General features: G+C 54.7%; 3 protein-coding genes across 3 annotated transcripts; all 3 read right to left on the reverse strand.

Moving 5' to 3' along the window:
* Positions 1-827: 827 nt before the first annotated feature.
* MED31 (mediator complex subunit 31) lies at positions 828-6,144 on the reverse strand. The gene is made up of 4 exons (XM_087751533.1): positions 5,973-6,144; positions 2,735-2,812; positions 1,960-2,056; positions 828-1,204 (listed from the first exon to the last, which is right to left on the reverse strand). The coding sequence occupies exons 1-4, from the start codon at positions 5,980-5,982 to the stop codon at positions 1,012-1,014; spliced, it is 378 nt and encodes a 125-aa protein (XP_087607659.1). The 5' UTR covers positions 5,983-6,144; the 3' UTR covers positions 828-1,011.
* Positions 6,145-10,002: 3,858 nt separating this feature from the next.
* On the reverse strand, positions 10,003-12,691 carry LOC148056297 (uncharacterized). The gene is made up of 7 exons (XM_087752079.1): positions 12,619-12,691; positions 12,084-12,201; positions 11,637-11,696; positions 10,930-10,966; positions 10,698-10,864; positions 10,269-10,379; positions 10,003-10,093 (listed from the first exon to the last, which is right to left on the reverse strand). The coding sequence occupies exons 1-7, from the start codon at positions 12,689-12,691 to the stop codon at positions 10,003-10,005; spliced, it is 657 nt and encodes a 218-aa protein (XP_087608205.1).
* A 980-nt stretch (positions 12,692-13,671) lies between these two features.
* Positions 13,672-14,766, reverse strand: LOC104016089 (C-C motif chemokine 4-like). The gene is made up of 3 exons (XM_009468912.2): positions 14,650-14,766; positions 14,346-14,460; positions 13,672-14,177 (listed from the first exon to the last, which is right to left on the reverse strand). Exons 1-3 carry the CDS (start codon positions 14,720-14,722, stop codon positions 14,072-14,074), a joined length of 294 nt encoding a protein of 97 aa, XP_009467187.1. The 5' UTR covers positions 14,723-14,766; the 3' UTR covers positions 13,672-14,071.
* Between the last annotated feature and the right edge of the window lie 8,249 nt (positions 14,767-23,015).

The raw sequence follows: 23,015 nt of genomic DNA on the forward strand, positions 1-23,015 counted from the left end.
GTTCAGTCTAAGTATGATAAGCTGAAGGCTGACAGTCCTGGTGTCACTGATCACATGTGAAAGGTTAACACGCTGTAGTACCTGCTCCTACAAGGATATGAAATAGAACATGAATGCAGCATGAATACAATCTAAAATACAAAAAGTTAAATCCCTGACAGCTGCTGAGATCTCTGTTCTTACAATAAAAACTATACGGGAATAAATGGCAAATGCTTCTCCAGTCCTGCGAGCGTTTACACCTTTTTTTGTAACACAAATTGTTTTCACTGTGCATACTGTAGCATAAGCCTGAGAGCAGCCACTGTTTCACTGGCAGAAAACCAAGATTAAAGTAAGCTGACTTTAACAGAATAGATACCGCTGCAGCCTATTTCCTTCTGTTGAGTATCTGCGAAGTTTATTACTTATCTCTGCTCCCTTATCTCGTCACACTTTGATTTCTATAGCTAAAACATGCTGTAAGGAAAACTCTGCAAGACCCCCAGCAACAATGATTACCAGGTAAAAAGAAATGACAAGCAAAAGCTCAGCTCAGTTTCAAGGCAAAAATCCACCATTTAGGTTTTGTACAATATCATCACTTCAACTTTGCTCATCCTGCAGTTGTAAAAAGTAGTACATGAGGGGGTTCTTAGCCACACTTTGAAACACAGCATTATTCTCCAGGGAAAATGCCTCCTAAGAACAGGCTTCTGCACTACCCTTTGTGTTAGATACTTAAATGTCAGTGCCCTCAAAAACCATGTTTTGTTTTCAAAATCAAGAGGAATCAGTAACTACAGTAAGTAAATGCTCTTACAAAATTGTCCACGCTACAAAAGAAATTGCAGAAGTAGGTGTTTATCAGTCTTGTATCTTTAAAAAAGTTGATGAAAGAAAAAAAGTCACTTAATAAATCAAAAATTAAATGTACACACACACAGAGCCAAACCTACAAAAGGGTTCATTCTTCTCTTGTAAATACTTCAACTGCCACAAAGTACACCTTATCACTCTTGCAAGCGGTTTTCATTTTACAGAGGTGTTGTTTTGTTGCTGCTGCTCTGCAAGTGCTTGCTGGAGGCGCATTCTTTTCCGCGAATAGTGCTGCCAGTGAAGAATCTGTTGCTCATCAATAAATTTAGCACACTGAGCATTTACCAGTTCTTTGCGGAAATGTTCATACTGGAGCAGCTCTAACATATGCAAACATTGAGGATACCTGGATTAAAAATAAACATACTTTAATACAAGTTTTTACAAGGTACATTAAAACCAGAGTCCCCAATAATTCTGCGGTTTGTTATCGTAGTTTTATTATGTATGTGCTTTACTCAAGTCTCAAACCACTTAAGGCTGTACATATTGCACACACTGTAACTTAATAACTTCAGTATTAGCCTAGGAAACAAATAAATGGATATGTATGCTTGCTTAGCCTAGCTTTTCTAATGGCTAGATTTTACTAAAATAAACACATAACAACTACAATATCTGTTTCCAGAGCTCATTTAAGGAACATAACCAAGGACTGTTTTCCCAAAATTTGAAGGATTTTGTATACTCACAAAAATGCAAAGTCATCCTTTGCTTTGTGTAAGCATCAACAATGCAAAATCACTCTTTAAAATGTGCTTACTGGGCCTAACTGAAATAGTTTTGTACCATAATGTTCAATAGTTTTGTACCATAATGTTCAATAGTTTTATTTTAAACAAATGATAAAGTGTAGATACAGGCTGCAAAAGGAAGATTCCATGCACACCTCATGAAAGACACGTTTTAAAATGTTGTCTATTCTTGCTACATCTGGACTGTTGGAAACAGGAAAATTTATGTTGCATGTAAACACAGTGGGGAGGCCAAAGGTAAGGTTACAGGCAGAAATAAAATACTGACGTGCTGCTGTACAGTACATAACAGAAGGTAAACATCAAATCATTAAAATGCAGAAACCGAAGTGATTTTAACACTTACTTCAGGTACTTTGCATATTCAGGTTCTTTCCAATAAAGTAAATATTTAAGATAATTTACAAAAGCTTTGTCTTTGAAGTAGCCTCTCTGTGCAAGAACTGAAATAAAATGACAAATACGGAATTGTCAGTTACGGATGCATGAAAAAAAAAATCTGCCAAACTTGAAGAATATGTATTCACAAAACTATATAAAGAGGTACTTTAGTCAAAACTTTATCATTACAATCAAATTTTGGTAATTCAAAATGAAAAAAAACCACAGGGAAAATATATTTTATGTCAATATACCAGGCATAATAAACTAGTCTCGTCTCCCTTACAATATGTATCTTTCACACAACAGCAAGGAAGAAAACAGCTTTTTGAAATAGGAAATTTTGACTGTAGCATCAAAATTGGCAGGGGATTCAAGGGAATTCAGTACAGTACCTGAAACTATTATTAACATTAATAAAATTCTGTTTTCAGATAAAGGAATACTGTTAACTTGACATTACTTTTTAACAACAGACTTGAACTTCTTATTTTTTTCTTCCCCAGACAGATGCATATTTTTTTCATTTCAACCAATAAAACATTTTGCATTTTAGAAAACCCACCCGTAAGAAATCTAGACAAATTAAATTATTTACAGACTACCTTTATGCTGTGCAAGACCCATTCCCTTTTCTTTGTTTAGCCCTCTCTCTCCCTGTTTAACATTACCAGTAATAATAAACATCATCAAACTATATTAATTCCTCAGGATCCTGATATTTACTTTTAAGTACTCACAGTTGAGGTAATTTGGATTTGCCAGGCACTGAACAAACTCTAGCTCCAGCTGGAACCGAAGTCGATTTCCTGTATCATCTGATATGCAAAAAAAATAGTAAGAATTGGACCCACACAATAGATTTGAAAGTAATTTTCTCAGTTTGAGCCATACAAACAGACGCAACATGTTTAAACAGGAGAAAAAGTAACTCCCCATAATAAATACGGATTCATTTAGCAAAGCCTTCATTACATGAATCAGTGTTGGGCCTGCATTAATAAACATGCTGGGATTTTTTTTTTACAGCCAAGCAACTGCAAAGAATGGAGGAATGCCCACTGACACTTTGTTTAGAGTGAAGGCAAGAGCAAGAGGCCTAGAATATTTTTGTACAGGGAAAATTAAGAAGGTAACAATAGGGAACTGCCAACAGCCCAGTGAAATCCTATTTGTACATATTTTTAAAAGTGGTGCAAGGCAGCATTTTTTTTTTTTGCAGAAAGATATCTTGATATAGTACACTAGTGAGAATAGCGCAATGTTCTCACAGTACAATGTACGCTAGTCGTATACCGTTGGGGTTGATACGGGATCCAGAGCTGTTTGACGTCTTTATTAATAACCTAGATGATGTGACAGACTGCACACGCAGCAAGTTTGTCGATTGCATAAAACTGGGAGGAGTGGCTGAGACACGGGAGGGTTGTGCAGCCATTCAGAGGGACCTCAACGGGCTGGAGCAGTGGGCCAACAGGAATCTCATGAAGTTCAGCAAAGTGAAATGCAAAGTTCTGCATCTGGGGAGGAATAACCCCATGCAACAGTACAGGCTGGGGGCCAACCTTCTGAAAAGCAGCTTTGCAGAAAAGGACCTGGGGTCCTGGTAGACAAGTTGAATACAACCTGCAGTGAGCCACTGCAGTGAAGTAGCTCAATAGCATCCTGAGCTGCATTAGGAAATGCATTGCCAGCAGGTCAAGGGAGTGATCCCCTCTACGTGGCACTGGTGGAACCTCATCTGGTGTGCTGCATCCCATTATGGGCTCCCCACGACAAGACAGACATGGATATACAGGAGCAAGTCCAGCGAAGGGACACAGATAATTAACGGACTGGAGCTTCTGACATACAAAGAGAGGCTGAGAGAGCGGGGACTGTTCAGCTTTGAGAACAAAAGGCTCAGGGATGATCTTATCAACGTGTATAAATATGTGATGTGAGGGATTGAAGACAGAATCAAACTCTTCTCAGTGGTGCTCAGAGGAAAGACAAAAAGCAATGGGCACAAACTGAAATACAGGAAATTCCTTTTAAACGTAAGTTTGGGGTTTTGTGGGTTTTTGTGGGTTGGTTTGGTGGTTTTTTGGGGGCTGGGGTTTTTTTTAATTCCCCCCCCCCCCTTTTTTTTTTTTTTACTGTGAAGGTGATTGATCATAGGAATGTGTTGCCCAGAGAAACTGTGGAGTCTCCCTCCTTGGAGATACTGAAGACCTGACTAGACAAGGTCCTGAGCAATCCGGTCTAGTTGACCCTGCTTTGAGCAGAGGGTTGCACTAGATGATCTCTAAAGGTTCCTTTGAACATGAACTATTCTGAAATTCTGACAAACAGTCCCATTTTGCAAGGTAAAGTGTGGAAGAACACCCTACTTCCTTGAACCCTATACCAAATCAAAGCTGGGTCCTAACAGTTTTTGCCTGTTTAGCAGTGGTCACAAGAAATTCACTTAATTTCTGCATTTATGCCCATGACTATATGAGCTGGGGGCTACCATACCAAAAGAGAGGAATAAAGAATCAACTGACTTTCTTATTTTCAGAATCACTCCATCAAAGTAGCTTCATTTAAATGTTTCTCCTTTTCAATGTCACTGTATTCTAGAAAAATGTCTCTCTTTGCTATTGGTGTAAACAATGTTATTCAATCCACGTTGGTTATTACAGATTTTCCCTCACCTACTTTCACCATATCACCTATATCAGTATTAATTTTGAAAACTATTAAACATTCCACTGAGAACATAAGCTCTAGCAGATCGTGACAGGAAAAAAAAAAAATCCATGTAAATGACAATTATACATTTAAAATTATTTTTTACAAACTAGTAAACAGTCATTTCTTAATCTGTTTAAAATAGCCCACAGTGCCTCTAGTTCTTTTAATTGTTGTAGCATCGATGAAAAATATAAGTAGGCGGAATTATTTATGCAATAGTTATAAAACTTATGACATAAAAATCAGGTGATAGTAATTTGATAAATTCTATTTGCCATTATATTTTAGTGACAAGTCTCTAATTCCCTAGTGGCTCCATCTCATACCTCAGAGCATTTCCATACTACAGAGAAATGGCTATGTCCTTAAAAAAAAAAAAGAAACTTGAACAGCGAATACAGGAGCAGTACAACGCAAGTTGAGAACATGGGTAACAATAAGGAGAACGCCTAAGTCTTAACCACGATGAACACAGAGCAAACCCTCGCTGGTGGAAGGCATGCTCTCCATGCTCAGAGGTCTGCTGTTACCACCACAGACCGCTCCTCCACGGGACCGTGAGGCCAACTTTCAGCTCCCAGCTGTGGCCATCGACAGACCTTAACACCAGGATATACATGCTTCTGAAAAGGCTGCATCTAAACACACCTTCCTTTTTCTAAAAAGCTATCCGGGCATAGCAACTAGCCCAGGGCTCGTGGGGAACTGTGAAAACCAACACTTCCCACAGGAATAAAGATGAAGGACAGACTGGGGTTAACTGAGGGCCTTGTGCTCCCGGATTTGCAGCTCTGATTCCTGAATCAAGGACAAATGTTAAAAATGAGGTCGGGGTGTCATCCGTGGCACAAGCTACGTAAGAGTTTGGGGAAAGCGGGATTTAGCTCTACCACCACGGATGCGCCCTCTGACGCCCTCCCGCCACCACCCTCCCCCAGCCTCGGGGGGGATGAAGGCCGCGGGTACTTCCAGGGAGCGGAGCAAACGGGGTGCCGGAGCCGGCCTGACCAGGACAGAGACGGGAGGGCCCGCGGGGCAGCAGGAGCCTGCCGCAAGCCCCCTTCTCCGAGGACTCAGAACCCGGCCAGCACCCGCCGCCCGCCAGGGCCGCGCTACGCCGGCCCCGGCTCCCGTGCGGCAGGGCCGCAGGCGGCCTCTCCCCGGGCCGCAAGCGCTCGGCCTGCCCGCCCCTCGCCGCGCTGTCCCGCCGGACCCAGCACTGCGGGCGCCCGGGAGGCAGCGGCAACCGCCACCCCTCACCTGTCTCCATGGCGGCCCGCCGGGCTGCGCGACTGGCCCCGACACAAGATGGCGGCGGGGACAGCCGCTGCCGGCGGACGGAAGCCCGGCGGGAAGCGGCACCGAGGCACGCTGGGAAGGCGGCGGCAGCTCCCCGGCAACGGGCCGGGCCGCGCCTGCCCGCTCGGTGCCGCCGCCCGCGGGGCGGGGAGTGCGCCCGGGGCCGGGGAGCAGCGCGGCGAGCCTCGGGCGAGGGGCGGGCGGCGAGCGCCGCCGCAGGGGAGCCCGCTCCCGGCCGCCTGCGTTTGCGGTAGGCCGGCAGGAGCAGCGGCGAAGGCCACTCGGGAGCGGGCTCCCCGGCCACGTGCTCCGCCAGCGGGGCGCGCAGGAACGATCGATCCGGTGCTGCCTTCTCCTCATGCGGTGCGGGTGTTTTGCCTGGGCATCGAAATCGCCGAGAGGTCGGCGGCCTCCCCCTGCCTCCCTCCCGCCCCGCGATGCTCCGGCCGCTCCTCCCGTGCCTCCCGGGGTGCCGGCGGGGTGTCCCCCACGCTCCCGAGGCTGAGCCGTCCCTGACTCCCACAGGGATGCTGCCCGGGAGCCGGACGGCGCCTTCGCAGATCAGTACCAGCGGCACGGCTCCTGCATCGCCAGCCAGCGCCTGTTTCCCAGCGGGACGGGAGCTGGCGGAGGTGAATGGGTGGGTGCCAGCGGCCCCGGTCGCTGCAGCCCCAGCCAGAAGGCGATGCCTTCGTCTCCTCCTCTGGGCAGGGATGGAGATTCCCTGGGATGCCCAGCTGGGTTTGGCGCAAGGTGCATGCTGGCACCTGAGCCCTCGCTGCTGGGGCAGAGGAGCAGGGTGGAGGTGGGCTCGGCACAGCGCCCAGGCTGGTAGCCCACAGCTCGGGGGCCTTTGGTGGCAGTGGGTCCCATTGCTCCCCAGGCCCTGGAGACTTCTGCTCTGCAGCTCCCACGGGACCCACCAGCTGTGCTCCGCTGTGGAGAAGATGCCGACTCCTGGGAGTGCAGCGACTGCAGTGCTGTGAGCACGGGTGAGGGGTGCAGCCGAGGGGACAGGGTCTCCAGGGCTGTGTGGGCACCACAGCCATGTGGGACCTGGGGACAGGCGCAGGGCTGTGATCTGTGGCTGTGAGCCTGGCATGGGCTGCTCGTGCTCATCATCTCCCTGCCCCTTGCAGTGCCCCCCGGTGCAGCCGGCCCAGGGTCCAGCCCCCCCTGCGCAGGGACCCTCGCACGGCACCCTGGCCTGTGGCACGTTGGCTGAGGAAGAAGAGGCCAGGATCCTCCCAAATGGAATCTGAAAGTTGCAGCCCAGTGGCTGGTGCTTTCCCTGCGGTGCTTCCCACCGCCTCCTGGCAGATGAGCCAGCGGCTCTGGTCCTGCTGCACGGGCCGTTGCTTCCAAGCAGAACGACCTGGGGTACAGAGGAGACAGTTCAGCCCCAGCCCCGCGGGGCGGCTACACTCAATTGAACTCTCCGAAGAACTGGGAGACACGCAGCCCTGCTTGCTCCCGCAGGGGAAGTGGAAGATTCTGGGGACGGCACGGGGTTGGTGACCTGTGCAGCACTGGACACAGGGCACAGGGATACGTGCCCCCCCAGCCTCACCTTCTGTGCCACCTGCTTCAGCTCCTGCTGGATGTTGGGGAAGAGGAAACCGTAGAAGCCCTCTTCATCAGCCCCTCCTCCGCCTCAGCCCACCAGCGTGGTGCTGCAAGAGGGGAAAAGAGGGCATGTGCTACATGGGCTGCTGCTGGTGATGCAGGGCCGGGGACTCACCAGGCACTTCTCACGGATGCAGAGTCCAGCCTTACGGCACAGCTGCCCAGCTACCTTGGGGACACATCTGTGCACGGGCACAGCCCGCACGCTGCCGGGGGAGGGTGGCACTGTCACCCCAGCTGGTGGGGGTAACGCCAGGAGTGGGATGAGGGAGAGGCCGGAGCACCTTCCCGCAGCGTGTGGGCACCCCTGCTTGCACAGCCCACCACCAGCCAAAATTGCCTCTGGCTGCAGGGCTGGACCCTGGGCTGGCTGCGGCGGGGGGGGCACTGCAAGGGGCAGGGACATGATGAGCACAAGCCACACTCCCTCCCTCCCTGCATCACAGAGGGGACAGCTGCTCTGACCATTAAAGACTGAGGCAGAGAAGGCATTAAGTACCTCAGCCTTTTCCTCCTCCTTTGTCGCTATGTTTCCCCCACATCCAATAAAGGATGGAGATTGTCCTTAGCCCTCCTTTTGTTGTGAATGTATTTCTAGGAACGTTTTTATTGTCTTTTATGGCAGTAGCCAGATTAAGTTCTAGTTGGGCTTTGGCCTGTCTAATTTTCTCCCTCCATAACCTCATGATATCCTTGTAGTCCTCCTGAGTCAAAGGTCATAAACTCTTTTTTTTCCCCTGAGTTCCAGCCAAAGCTCTCTGTTCAGCCAGGCTCATCTTTTGGCACATGGGGATGGCCTGCTCCTGTTGTCCAAAAAGCAGATTCTTTGCCCGGTGTGCAACAGGCCAATAATCACACACTCAGGAGAGACGTGGATTATTTATTTCAGGTTTGTGCAAGCCTGGGTGCTCAGTGGTTTCCCACAAATCAAGCACACCGTCATACAAAACTACAGTATATTTATCAGGTTACATGATTAGTATAAACCCACCTAAATTTACACTTGGTGATTAACATTTCATACACTATTGGTTTACTGTATTTAAATTAGCCTCGCTTGCTATGTAAATTAGCACGCGTGCTCCTCTCAGGTGGGGGGGCAAGTCTTTTCGGTCCTGAATTGAGTCGGTGGTCACAATTTCCCCTCGCTGCGTTTATCTTTCACCCGGTTTCTGCGGTTTTATCAAACTTCATGCTTCTTTGGCCACCGTCCAGCCTTTGGTGCCAAGATGCTCCCTTTTATCGGTCTGTTAGTTCTTCTTCAGGGCTAGAGCTGTTAGTTTTCCACACTTCGTTACTTATACAAACACTTCCGTATCTTTTAGCTCCCTCCCAGATTCCTTTCCCAAGGCACAAGTGGTTAGTAGTTTTGCTAATTGGAAAATTACTGTTTCTGCAAGATATCACTCCTGTGCCTTTAAGATTTCCTTCGTGAAGCACGTCCAGCCTTCCTGGACTCCTGTGCCCTTCAGGACTGCCTCCCAAGGGACTCTGTCAACCGGGCTCCTAAGAAGGTCAAAGTCTGCTCTCTGGAAGTCCACGGTGGCAGTTCTGCTCACCCCCCTCCTTCCTTTTCCAAGAATCGAAAACTCTATATCATTTCGTGATGGCTATGCCCAAGATGGTCTCCAACCCTTGCATCACCCACAAGTCCACCTCTGTTCTCAAACAACAGGTCCAGCAGGGCAGAACCTTGCAAATCCTCACTAATAAAAGTTGGAACTTCACACGTGGGCTTGCTGATGTGCCTGAGCACTGCAGGGCAAGAGCCTCCGCGGTGGCCCCAACCCTCCTGTTGGCACCGTGGGTGCTGCCAGGCTGTTTGCCAAATAGGAGCCGGCACTGGCGGCCCCAGGTGAGATGGCTGGTGTCACCCCATGGGGACGTGCTGAGTGACACCGGAGCTGAACCCGCGCCGGGGAGGGGGAAGCACCACGGCAGTGGCCGTGGGGCCAAGGCTGCCCTGCCCAGGGGAAGCAGCGAACCCAGGTTGTGGGGAGGGCAAGGGGGTCCCCGTGGGTCCTTTCTTCCACATTGGGGCTCCAGCAGGGACTTCAGAGACACCCAAAGGGGTTGATAGCACAACCACTTTATTTAGGCATCGAAACTCCTGACTCTTCATTAACAGGCATAGTGATAGTTTCAATTATTTTGGTTTAAATTATTATTTTGATATAGTTTAAATTAGTTTTGCATTTTCCCTTTTCTTAGCCAAAAGTATTTAGTTTAACTTAAATAAGTCAGATAGAATAATTTTTCCCGTTGAAGAAGGCTGCAGTTCAAATACTCTCTTGTGTGCCTGGGGCTGAAAGCCAAGCGCGCTGGGTGTAGCAGCGGGGGCATCGCGGGCAGCAGCAGGGAAGGGTCAGTTTTTCAGGGTCTGGAAGTGCTTCAGATGCACCTTCACCCAGGGTGCCCGGGGGTCCGCGCACAGCTCCTTCTTCTTGGTGACCAGGCTGCCCGGAGAAAACCAGCGTTGGAGCGCTTGGCTGGGGCAGTGGGGTGCCTGCGTCAGGTCCTGCCGGCAGCACTCCGGGTTTCCCCAGCCATGTCCCCGTCCCCCTCCTGGCCACCCTTGGGGCACTGCCCCGGCCATCACACCCTGAGCCCCCCACAGCGGTGGGTATTCACATCACCCCTGGCTGCGTGCAGCTGCTGCTGGTGATACAGATGGAGTTGATGAGGCCCCAAGGGCCAGGGTATTGCTGGTAGCTGAAGCAGCAGGTGGTGGGGATGCCGTCTGTGAGGCAGACAGACAGAGGGCCCTGGTTTGACCCCAGGCTACAGCACAGTCTCTGACCCCACCGGTGCTTAGGGTTCCCCAGGGATTTGCCATCTCCCATCCCTCCCCGTGTGTCATATTCCCTGGCGTTGGCCCCCAGGAGACCCCTGGCCCCAAGCCTGAGTCCCAGCATTGGCAGTGGTCTCCTGCTCCCAGCCCTCCCCACAGCCACAAGGGTCCCTGCTGACGGGGATGGGGCTCTCCGGCTGCCCTGGCAGCTCCCGTGGAGCGATGGCACACCCAGCCTCGGGGAGGTCGCAGCAACGCTGGACTCATGGAGATGGGCCTTGGACGGGGAGCTGGTGGCCGTGAGGAGAGCAACCAGGGCAGCTGCGGGGACCTTCACGGTGCTGTGGAGGCCGAGGGAATCCGCAAGCGGGGTTAGAGCTGGGGGGGCTGCAGGGCTCTCCTCTGCACGATGCTCGGCCTGTGTGGCGATGCCCTCCTTTTATCCCCCGGCTGCTGGGCAGGCACAGGGTTTCAAGGAAAGAAGAAATTAATGCATCATACCAGGGAAGCTATGTTGGGATCACCCAGTTTTGCTGAGCTGGAGAAGACAAGGAAACCACCACAGGGGAAGCACCAGCCACTGCGCTGTTACTTTCAGATTCCATTTGGGTGCCTGGTGGGGACCAGCTGGAGCCCAAACGCCCACGACACCGACCCTGCTGCTGCTGCAAGGACCTCACTGGCCATGAGCCAGGCTGGGGCACGAAGCTCCATGGCTAGAGTCCTGAGGCAATCCCAAGCAGGCAGCCATGAAGCAACACCAGCAAGCTCCAGGCAGGGATTTGCTTTGCAACAGCCCCAGCAGCGTCACTGTGTCAGGGGGGCTGCAGCACTGCGCTGCCGATGGAGAGCCCAGCCCAGCTCAGGTGCCATGGCATGGACACCCCCAGCCACTGCCGCTGTTGCTGGCAGAAAACGACTGCCAGGAGTCAAATCCCAACTTATCTGAGCCCTGATGTGACCCCTGTTTTCTCCCACAGGATTTACATTGTCTCACTCCAGCTGCAGGTCAACACAAGATGTTTTATTAAACCTGTTGAGGGATGTACAGTAGTGTGGAGGGGGCGATGGCAGGGGAGGGGATGGAGCCAGCTCCATAAGTTAATGAGTTGAGAATGTACAGGTAATAGTGGGATGCAAATAAATAGAGCTTATATGGAAGGCAGCTTCACGTGGAGGCGCTGGTTGACTACTCCTGCAACCGGTACTGCTGGAACCAGTGCTCCTCTGGGTCCACACAGAACTTCCTCCCCTTCAGCATCTCAACACTGCGGGGGAGAGAGGGGCTGTGTTAGCTTGAGGAGGTGCAGGATCCGGCTGTGCCCTGCTGCTCCCCCGCCAGCCTGGGGATGCCTGCAGCATCCCACCCCCCACATCTCCAGAAAGTGCTGACTTTCAGAGAAGTCTCTGAAACTTTGGTTTCCTTCCCGTTTTTCTGGCTGGTAGCTGAAACGGGGGATTCTGGGGCTATTTGGGATAAAACAGTGAGGAGGGAGGTGCAGGTGAAGAGCCAGGGTAGGGCACCTCCACCCACGGCACCCTTTGGGGGTGGCTTGTTTTGGGGGATCCCCGAAGGCAGGTAGAGGAGGTGGATGAGCAAGGCTGAGGAGCGGGGTGCCAGGGAGGAAGGCTTGGCGAGGGCTGGGGGTACTCACCGCATGGCCCTGTGGGAGCAGCGAGAAGGCGTCTCCTGGTAGCTCCTGATGAGGAAGACAGGAATTTTCTGCCGGACGAACATCTCCTTGTAGCAGCATGCGCTGTAGGGGCTGCGGACTGAGAGGAGGGAAGAGGGGTTGGTGCTCTCCCATGCCTGCCCCAAGGGGTGTGGGTGCTCCCCGGGGACTCTCCTGCTCCCCCCCACTACAAGGGCTCCCCTCTCGCGTCTCTGGCAGCGCTGCTTTGCCCCAGCGTAGGAGCCCCCCATTTCCCTGCCTGCAGGAGGTTATTACTGAGCTCCCTAGCCGGAGTGACGGGGCTGAAGCCACCCCCAAGTCTATTTGCTCATTTTGAACAAGACCAGGACAGCCCTGTGCTCAGGCAGCTGGCGATGCCCCTCAGCCCCCCAAACCCATGGCAGAAACAGGAGTTGAAGATCCTGTCCCCCTCCCTGTCCCCCCAAAATCCCTTCAGTGGAGGAGCTGGGGATCGTGCCGGGGCAGCCATAGGGAAAACCTCTGTGTCGATACTCACAGGAGACACCCTGGCTTCCAGTCCAGGGAGCCGCCAGCAGTAGGGTGAGCAGGGCCAAGGAGAAGACCTTCATGTCCAACCCGCAGCTTGGTCAGTGCCAGCAGCGAGCAGTCAGCAGCTCTTGCTGACTTGAGGCCACTGAGAGCCACCTGCCTCTCCTGCCTGCACCTCGGCATGATATACCCCCCACCAGGCTTTCCATGACAGCTTTGGACTCTCCCCGGGGAAAGAACCGCTCAGAGATATTGATAAAGGGCAACCAGTAAACGGAAATTTCTTCCCCTGGCCCCTACGGGCCCTGCAGTACCCGAGGGCTGCTGGAAATTGTGGCGAGCAGCCGGCAGCTCTGCGCCACTGGTGATGCGCCACTGGTGATGCGCTGGGGCCAGCAGTCTATTTTGGGCTTGGTTTTTGCTCCCAGCAAACCACACAGGATGATGCTCGCACTTGCCAAAGCCCCGGGTGAGTTTATTTTCAAAAACCACTCATTGTCAGCTCAGCTGTGATGCCTCCCTTGCAATTTTGCACCAGGGTGAGTGGCTCGGCAGTGCCCGGGCTCGTCCCAGCCCACCCCGAGACCCATCACTGGCTGCCCATCATGGTGGCTGTGCCCATTGCGGCGGCTGTGCCCATCATGGTGCCTGTTACATTGGCAGTGCCCATCACATCTTGTGGCATCCCAGGGGTGTGGGCTGTCAGTGGGACCCAACCAGGCATCTCCGAGGGGCACCTCTGATGGAATTTGGGCCAGAGGTCTCCGCTCGTTAGGATGGCTGACGAGGAGCATGGGAAGCCCCATCCTCATCGGCTGTGCCTGCCTCTTGCCCCTCTCACTGGTGGCTTCCACAAAGCTTGCATGGACATGGTTTGGCCCCATGCACCCCCCCCCACCCCCTTGCAGAGACATGGTTGGGGCTTTGGCACTCCCCAGCTCTTTACTGACCCCGGCACTTACAGATGTGATTTAACACCCGGATAGGAAAGCTGGCAGCAGGATCTGCCCACTCCCAAGACACTTGCACAGCCAGACGTTTGCATGAATGAGATCACGTTTAATTCTATTCAGTGTGTTGTACAAAAAATAACTGTGGAGCTGCTCCCCGTTAACCCCTCTGCTACTGCCAGGTCGGTGAGCGCAGCCCCACTGACACACTGCTGCTGCCTGTGAGGGGTACAGGCAGCTGCCTGTGTGCAAAGCTGGGCTGAGAGCATGGGGGCTGGCAGCGGGTCTGGACCCCGGCGCCCCGTGGGGTCAGCACACCCCATCCCAGTGGGATGACAAGGATGGCAAAGGCTCTTTGTCTTTGGGGAGGCGGTGAGGGTGGTCACAAGCATGATGCGGAGGATGTACCCGACGAGCTGCTATGTCCAAATGTGGTGTCCCCACAGCCACCTCTTCATGGTGTCCTGTCCCCCATGGAGGGGTCTCCCCGCGCTGCCTCCGGCCGCCCCCCTAGCTGGGGATGGAGAGGGAGCTGACTTGGAAGCTCTGCTGGTACCTCTTCACCCAGGGCCTGCTCGCCTGGGTGCAGATTTCCTTCCCGCCTCTCACCCTGAAGCTGGGGCAGAGAGAAGATGAGGTTAGTGGGATGGTGGTACAGGGACCCCGACGATGAGTTTCTGAGGGGCTCAGAGGCACAGAGCACGAGGGACCCACCAAAGCAAGGCACGGGGTCTGGCAGGTTCTAGAGGGGCTTTACCCCCAGGGCTGGGTTTAGGGTACTCACATCACAGCCTGGTGAGGGCACTCAGGGCTGGTGGAGTAGCAGGCGATGACATTGTCTCTCTTGATCCTTCTTGTCTGGAAGTTGAAGCAGCACTTGTCTGGCACAGCCGGGGCTCCTGGGGGGACAGCGCAAGCTCAGCTTAGCTTGGAGACCCCCCACCTCCCATCTCAGCCCTCACGCTGTGGGCATGGCAGCTCTTTGACAGCCCCCCTGCACCCCATGCACAAAGCAAACCCATCCCCACGGCCCTGGCGGCTGTCCCCATCCCGCAGCCTGCAGGGACGGAGCAGGTGGCAGTGCTTACTCTGAGCCAGGCTCTGGCAGCACAGTGCAGCGAGGAGGAGGAGGGCGCAGACCACCCCGGCCAACTTCGCCATACCGGACTGCAGGAGGGCTGCTCAGTGGTGCCGGGGCAGAGCTGCCGTCTGCCGGGGTCAGGGCCACCGGGCTGCTTTTATGGGGAAGCAGCAGGGCTGGCTTCCCCCAGGGCCAGTGGTTGCGTGGGCAGGGGAAGGACCTGGTCCACTGCCAAGTCCCAAAGCACAGAGGGTGAGCAATACTCATCCCCTCCCAGCACAGCCCCGGGAAGGGAAAATCCTGCTTCCAGGCTGTGCTTTTGAATGGGCTTGGGATTTTTCCTGAGCTCCTGCCTCCAGCATTAGGGCTGGTGGCAGGGTTGCTCCCAAAGTTTGCCTCCACACCCCCGTCCCCTGGGCAGGCTGCGTGTCCTGTGGCAGGAGCCCCAGGGTGCACAAGAGGGTCTGCGGATCTCCCTTGGATGGGACCAGGGCTGGGCTCAGCACCCTGCAGGGTCCCCAGCAGCCACACATGCTCCCGACGGTCCATGCCCTCCCCCTGCACTGCAAAGTTTTGCCTCCTATTGCTTTGCATCCCAGCCCAGGGGACAAATGGCCAAATATCCCCCCCTAAAAAAAGCCATAGAGAAACAGCTTTTGTTCGGTTGCACCAGGCATGTACACAGCTCTGTGCTGGTTTTGGGGGTGTTTGGGGCCTGTCAGGGCTGGGAGAGGCCAGGCAGGTGGCTCCGCTTCCTTCCACCCAGCGCCAAAGCAGCAGCTCATGTTCTTGGCCATGCTGAGCTGAGAAAGGCAGAGGCCAGTTTGGGGCTTCCCCAGTGTATTTTGCCTGGCTGCAGCTGTCCAAAAAGCCCCCTCTCCCCCCAGCCCTGACAAATCCCGGGGCACATCCCAGCTGCCGGCAGCTGGCGGATGGTGGGAAGCAGAGGGGAGATGCAGACGCGCATCCCCGCCAGCCCAGCTGTGTGGGCAGCCACGTCCCACCGTGCAGGGCTGGGGACGCTTATGGCACCCTGACGGGGTTTTGGCCACTCTGGGCTGCAGTGCAGCCCTGCTATGGAGACCTGGCAGGGGAGGGCATGGGGTGCTGGTCTAGGCAGGGAGACCTGCCCCAATGGGAACAGAGGCCACCTCCACGGTGGGACCATACATGTCCCTCCATTTCTCTTCTCCAAAGCCATTTCCCAGAAATCAGCCTCAATTTTTTGGTCTGCACATGTCCTTCCTTTTCTCTTCTCCAAAGCCATTTCCCAGAAATCAGCCTCCATTTTTTGGTCTGTACATGTCCCTCCATTTCTCTTCTCCAAAGCCGTTTCCCAGAAATCAGCCTCCATTTTTTGGTGTGCACGTGCTGGGTAACAGTGGGGTGCAGCAAGCAGGGCTGGGTGATGCCCCGGGGCTGGCAGGTGTGGACAAGGTGGGGTTCGTGTTTCCATGCTTGGCTGGCAGAGCAGAGCACCTTCCTGTCATCGCCCCAACTCCCATTTAATCTCTCCTTGGGGAGACCCTGGGGAGCGGAGGAAAGCGGAAGCCTCTGGTCCTGGTCCGGTGCAGCTGCCTGGCTCGCCTTTGCTTTCCTGGATCCAGCTTTTCCCTCTTATCCCTCGTCTTACCCCCACGCACCAAGGATGTCCTGGCCCAGTTGTGATAAATGTGGCCTCCTAAGGGTAGAAAATATTCCCTGCAATAAGAAAATGAAACAGAAACACAAGGAAAACAAAAGAGGGTTTATTGGACTGAGAAAGACCCCTTTTAAAGACTCCCATGAAAAACGCTGGGATACATCAGGCCGGGGAATTCTGGGGATGATGTTCCCAGCACCTGCAGCATCCCTCCATCCCGATCCCCAGTGCTGGTGCCTGCCCCATGGAGCAAGCGGGTCCTGTGGATGGGGGATTTTAGAGCACAAGGGCTTTTCAGCCCTGGTTGGGCCCCTGGAGCAGGCAGCCCCTGAGCACCACTGGGTCCCCAGGGCTCGCCTCTGTGCCAGGAAGAATATCCCCCTTTCCCCTCCCCACATGGGCCAGGATGGGGCTTTACTGGGTGTGCACAGACCTGGCACCGGAGCCAGGGATGTCCATAGGGGATTAAAGGGGCCAGAGGCAAAACCAGGTGCTCCTGTGGCTCTTGATGAATTTAGGAGAAACTGATCTTCACCCTCCTCCACCTCACCAGCCCTCCCATGTTCGATGCAAAGAAGGGCACAGGACATGGGTGGACCCACTGCTGTGATGAGTGGATCCAGTCTCTGCTCTGGGTGGCCCCTCAGGTCCCCTGGTCCTGCATGTGGTCTGGGGTGAAAAACACCCTTTTCCTCCCTTTCTTCCCCCGTTTCACGGTGGGCTCCTTGCCAGCACTCACAGCTCTGGCTCCAGGCTTGGCTGCAGAGCTTGGCAAGGAGCAGAGCCACTGGGGACAGGCCACCAGCCTCCATCTCCACCTGCCCCCTCTCTGAGGGCTGCAGCATGGCATCCTGGGGCTCTGCAAAAAAAAAAAAGGCTTTTATCACCCTTGCTTGCTGAGAAATCCCATGGCTGGGGAAATCCCTCCGGGAAATGCAGGGGATTCAGGTGGAGGACCCCAGGAACTGCTTCCTCATCCTTACATCCTCCCACCCCTGGTGTGGTGGGAGCATTGGTGAAGGGCTGAGCCCCGCGGTGGGGGTGAGATGTGTTGGCGCCTGCAAAACATATGGGACAGATCCTGCTCCTGCTGCCAAGAAGCGCAGGGGAAGGTGGCAAATCCGGGGGCTGGCAGAGGCATTTGGGACCCTGCTGGGGGCTGAGCTCTCATTGCCCCCTCCAAAAAATTTGCAGGGGCTCCAGATCTCTCACTGCTGGGGGGGACGAGGATGTCCCAGTGCCCGGGGGGCAGAGGTGGATGCTGCAGCCCCAGCCACCCCATGGCCACCCCATGGCTGCCCCAGGCAGGCATTGCTCCCTACGATTTCTCCGTGTCATGCTTTCTGTTCAGGAGCAAAGCAGCTCCTGGGGAAACCACCGCCTCTGCCGGGAGCGTGTCGATGCTTAGTCACTCTCCGTGCTCAGAACCAGCCCCAGCCTCGTCTCACAGAGCGCTGCATTGCTGGGGCTGCCAGAGAGAGCTACTGGGGCAGGACTGGCATGCTGGGACACCCGCTCGGCGGCACAGCCCCCCTGGAAATGCTGCTCACCCCTGGGTGAGAGTTGCTTTTCCAGCCATGTTTGCAGATGCTTTATTGACACTGCTGCGCTTCTCCTCGTTTCAGCTGATCGATAACCCCGGGGGAGGAAGATCTAAGTGCAGCGCCCGCGGGACGGGACAGCTGCTGCAGCTGGGGCAGCCAAAGTCATGAATGTGATCAAAGCAGCTTTGCCAGGTCAGGTCTGTTTTCTGTAAAGGATTTGTTCTCCCATTTAAATCTCTGTCTCGGTGGGATCAGTTTTTCTGTTACGTTGCCAGGGCTGATTGTAAGATAACCCCGCGTGTGCTGTTTCCTTTTTTAAGGTCCTTGCCCGGCCCCGGCCACTCGGGACTTCCCCAGCTTCTTGCAGAGGTGGTTTATATTGAGATGGGTCCACCTTCGCCTGGCCCCAGGAAAAGGTGGCTCATAGTCTGCACCCTCCACCACCACCACCTCTGCAGAGCTCGGCTGGTTCCTGCCCAGATGCCATCCTTCCCCAAAAAGCAGCAGAAGTTGTTTTTTTTTTGTCCAAGGCTGGAAAACCCAGTGGGGATCTGCATCTCACCCCCAAAGCTGCTCACCGGGGTGGGACAGGGTTGTGCAGCCCCTGAGGCATCACCCCATACCCGGCTGCCCTGAGGCTGCAGGGATGGGCCCATCTCCTGCTGTCATGCCGCCATCCTTGTCCAGGGGAGATTTCACCAGGAAAGTCACAGCCAAGCCCCGATTTCAGACGCATGAATCACGCAGGAGCAATGGTGAACAAGTCACAGGTGTTGCTGGAAGAAGCTGCAGCCACATCACCAGGCTTGGACCAGCCTGTCTTGCCCTCGCCCGCCTAACTCAGGCACGGGGAATGGCCAGCAGCAATGCTCCCCGGCTGTGGGAACCGGGAACCCAGCAAAATGAATGGCATCGTGTGGCTTTGATGTAGATCTTTGGGGTTTTGGAGCCCTCTCTTGATTTTGGAGTCCATGCCCTGCTCCTGGCTGGCGGCTATGCTGGGGCAGCCCTCTCTTTCCCTGCTGCCGGTACCAGGCAGTGGGATGCAGGTCACCCTATGTCCCGCTGGCCCAATAATGGGGAAAGCAGCCCCAAAGGGAAAGGTTTCCAACGCAAAGTGGTGGGTGGGGGGCTCAGGGCACCTGTGGCAGAGCTGATCCCAAAGGCGAAAATCTTTCCTGCGGGATGATGGTCCCTCTCCTCATCACCCAGGAGAAAAGCCTTTGCGGTACCCGTGTTGTGCCATTCAGGTGGCTCGTCCCCTGGTGTTTCATCCTCTCTCAGCTGTCCCGGGCTGAGCTCTTCTCCTTCCCCGCCGTCCCCCGCCATGTGCTGCCTGACTCATTTCCCGTGTCCTTTGGCCCCCGGCATCCTGGCTGCCTCCGCACAGGGACCGAACCTGGCTGAAAAGCTGATGTCACACAAAACTCCTCTGCTTGAGATTACCATCAGAGCTGGGCTGCTCAAGTTGAGTGATCTCTTCCCCCCACTCCCCAACCTTGGCCTTTAAAAACCCAGAGTTTAAAACTAAAATAAACCCAAAGCACTATCTGCCTTCTTATCTGCATCCTGATTTCTGCAGGTTGCATATGCCTCACTATTTCCCAGCAACCCGAAAGGCAAGAAGCAGCATTTAATGGTGGAAAAAAGAGAAGAAACCCCAAAAGAGCATGTAAGATACTCATAAAATCCTCTGCACCCAGGAGCTGGGGTGAAAAAATAATTAAAAAAAATCACACTAGGGAGTTACTGGGCTCTCTGGATTTTCCCCAGGCACAAGACCCACGGCTGGGCAGCACCGGCGGGATGCAGGGAGGCGGCGATGGGCAATGGGGATCAGCATCACCAGGATGTGGGGGGCTCTGCTGCACCACACCGAATCCCCCCGCGACCTGGCCCTGGGTCCCTGTGTTGTTTTTCCCCAGGCTGCAGCTATCAGCAGCTACAATCTGCTTTTGTGGCATTAGTGACTGTTAGTTTTCACACATATTTTCTGAAACCACCTGCCCAGGGAGGAAAAGACACCCAGCAGAAGATGAATTAATTTCCCCCAGGACCACTTCAGGGTATTTTCCTTGTGTATCCTTCCCCTGGCACAGCTCTGAGCCGGGGGAGCAGGGACCGGGGTGGCCATGCAGCAGCCCTGACAAGGCCGCCCTTTCCCCTTGATGTGAGTTGCTTTTGGAAATTTCCCTAAAATACTTTTGCAAGTATTTCCTGGGTCGGCCATGGGAAAGACCTTCCTCCCCACTGTCCCGCCGAGTTTGCTGTGGGGAAAGTTAAAAGTGAGAAGCATTGGATGTGGCACCGGCAATGGGGATGAGCACCAGCTGTGCGGGGCTGGGGTGAGGGCTGGGTCCCACTGGCCCTTGCCGTTTTTGGGACCCTGGGGCTTGCTTGGGGCTCACGGCAGTGGCCGGACCGTGAGCCAGGCGAGGTGATGGCCCGTGGGAGCCCTTTGGTCCCGCCAGATGGCTGCCCTGGCTCTGCCGGGCTGGGCATGGGGGGCAAGAGCAGGGTTTGGGGTGCCGGCCTGGGGCACAGCAGCAGTGGAGGGGTTTCTGTATCCCTCCAAGCCTTGGCTGATGTTTTTCCTCCGCTTGGCACAAGATGTCAGTGCTACCCAAGGAACGGCTGCCGGTGATGTCCCACCGCGCAGCCTGGCCCAGCCATGGGGCTCCTTCTCCATCGCTTTGGGATCCCCAGCCTGGGGTGCTGCCCGGCTGCTCCCGGGACCCGGAGGTGGTCCCCCCGCCGGCAGGGACCCACCGGGGCTTCTCCCGACCGATCGAGATGCGCCGAGAGCGGCAGGTCTCAGCCAGCCCCATGGCCTCAGGTCCTTCTCCTTTGGAGACACTGCAAGGCTCTCAGACACCCCCAGCCCCACGGGAATCGTCTGGAAAGAAATCCAGGAGCCTGGAAGAGGAAGGTGGAGGGGGATCAGCCCCATCCCCACATCCCATGGCACTGCCAGCGCTGCTGCTGCTGCTGGCCATCCTCCGCCTCCCTGTGGGATGGAGAGCAGCTGTCCCGGGGCTGGCATCCCTCCAGGGGTAGATGACATGCTCCATGCTGGGAAAAAAATCCAGGAAAGGGGATACAGAGGGAAAAGAAGCTGGGAATGAAAGAACCGAAACCCTCTACCAGCCACACATGGAAAGGGAGGGAAAAAACCCTCAAAAGAGTGTTGACAAGTCTGGAGGCTTCTGGGACCAGAAAAATAACACATCAAAGACCTCACGTATGCCTGAAGACAGATAAAAACTCTGAGCCAAAATGTTCTATGAATATTTAACTACCATCAATATTTAATTAGCAGATAGAGAGAGATTAAGAGCAAAGGGATCCATCCTCCGCGTTTGCTCCAGCCCCGCTCTGTGGGTACGTGGAGGCTTGTGGCAGTGGTGGGGGGCACGGCAATGCCTGCAGCCAGGCTCAGTGCCAAGATCGGGGCGCAGGGACCCTGAAGAAAGGGAAGGAGCCCCCCGAAAGGAAAGGCTCTGCTTTCCTAGTCCCCTGCTGCAGGGCTGGGTGGGAGAGGGGAGGGATAACTCATGCATGACCTGGGTACTGCATCTCCGAAACAGCCATCCAGCAAAAATCTGCAGAAAAGTCTTTTTGGAGATTCAGGATGCAAAAAGAGCATCTTTGCTCACCGGCACTGCGGGGCCCGCCACGTTCTGATGAATTGGCCTCTGAGGGTGGCAAACAGAGCTGGGGAGCTGCTGCAGAGAGTGGGTCAGGATCTGAGCTTTCCCAAGGGATGCTCAGAGCCAGGCTGGGGGAGCTTTCAGGCAGCACAGTGCCGCTGGGGGCTGCTCAGCCTGGGGTGCTCTGCAGGGCCAGGGTGCAGGAGCTGGCTCTGGGGGGATGATGGTGGAGGTGACTTCTCCCTCTGCCCTGGGTCCATCCAGGTTTCAGTCCATGCTTGCCCTCCTCTGGGCTTGAAATCCCCCTCCTGCCCTGGTGCCTGTGAAACCCTCTGCCTCTTGGCCACAGCCAGTGGGGCAGAAAGGTGCCTGCCTGCCCCCACAAGCTGCCCTTCCCTGGCCCGCGCTGCTCGGCTGCGTGCTAATGCTTTGCCCTCGGTGCCTAAGCTGTATGTGCCTGAGCATCTGATTCACTATTAATCCCTAATGACTGATCCTTTTAGGTGACAGCAATGGCTGGGGGGTGGCAGGAGGGGAGGGGATGGGCACTCCGTATGCCACTGTGGTCCCCTCCTAAACCACGTCCCCTTTGTCAGGGGACATCTCAGCAGCCTCCAGCCCAGCCACACAGCTCCTGCCCTTCGCTGGAGGCTCGTCCTGGGCCACCATGGTCCCTGGCACGGGGGTGGTGGGCTCCGGGAGAGGGTCAAGGATGGGGAACACTCGCCTTGGCCATCTCTGGGGCTGGGGGGAGAGCTGGAGGGTCCCACCACAGCTCAGCCCTGGGCTTTGGGACCCTCTCTCCCATGCTTTAAGGTTATTTCCCTCTCTGGGAGCTGCCTTAGCTGGAAGGGGACTGGAGAGGGCAGTAAAAGCCAAGCCGTGATGGATTTTTCTTGCCTGCTGGGCTAGGCGCAGGCAGGACCTGGGGGATGCAGGACAGGCACAATTGCAGCCCCCAAATGCCTCAAAAGCTCTTCCTAGCCCCTTCCTAGCCAAACTATCGCTTGTGCAAGCGAAACACTTTGTGGGTGCTACCGTGAGGGTGTCTGGATCTGGGCATTTGGTCTGGACCAGGTCTTGGAGGTGAGGATGCGGGGCTGGGGGCTGGGGTTGGGATGGTGCTGGTGACCCCCGCACTGTCTCGTCCCCTCTCTCCATCCCAACGCTGGTCCCTACAGCCCATGCCGGCCGGCCGGTGAGCTGTGGTGCCATGTCCTCTTGCAGCTGGAGACAGCCTGGTGGCTTTACTCTCCCAGCCAGGGTTTTGTGGCCGACCTGGTCCTCAGGCATCTCCTGAACCGTGGCTGCTGGGAAACTGGGGGGTATTTCACGCCTGCTGAGGGGTGCTGGCAGCGTGCAGCTAGCAAACCGCTTCGCCAGACACTTTCCCACCAGCTGGGGAGAGGGTTTATTTTCCCCTCTTGTTTTCAGTGTATTTGAAGAAAAAGCCCCCGGTGACTTTTCTCCCTGGCCACAGCAGCCGGGCAGAGCTGGAGCCCGGGCGAGCGGTGGGAGCTGGCCGGGCTGGGAGCGG

This window comes from Nipponia nippon, unplaced genomic scaffold (assembly GCF_047370975.1).
Source record: "Nipponia nippon isolate SJK-2023a ecotype South Korea unplaced genomic scaffold, ASM4737097v1 scaffold_15, whole genome shotgun sequence".
Classification (NCBI taxonomy): Eukaryota; Metazoa; Chordata; class Aves; order Pelecaniformes; family Threskiornithidae; genus Nipponia; species Nipponia nippon.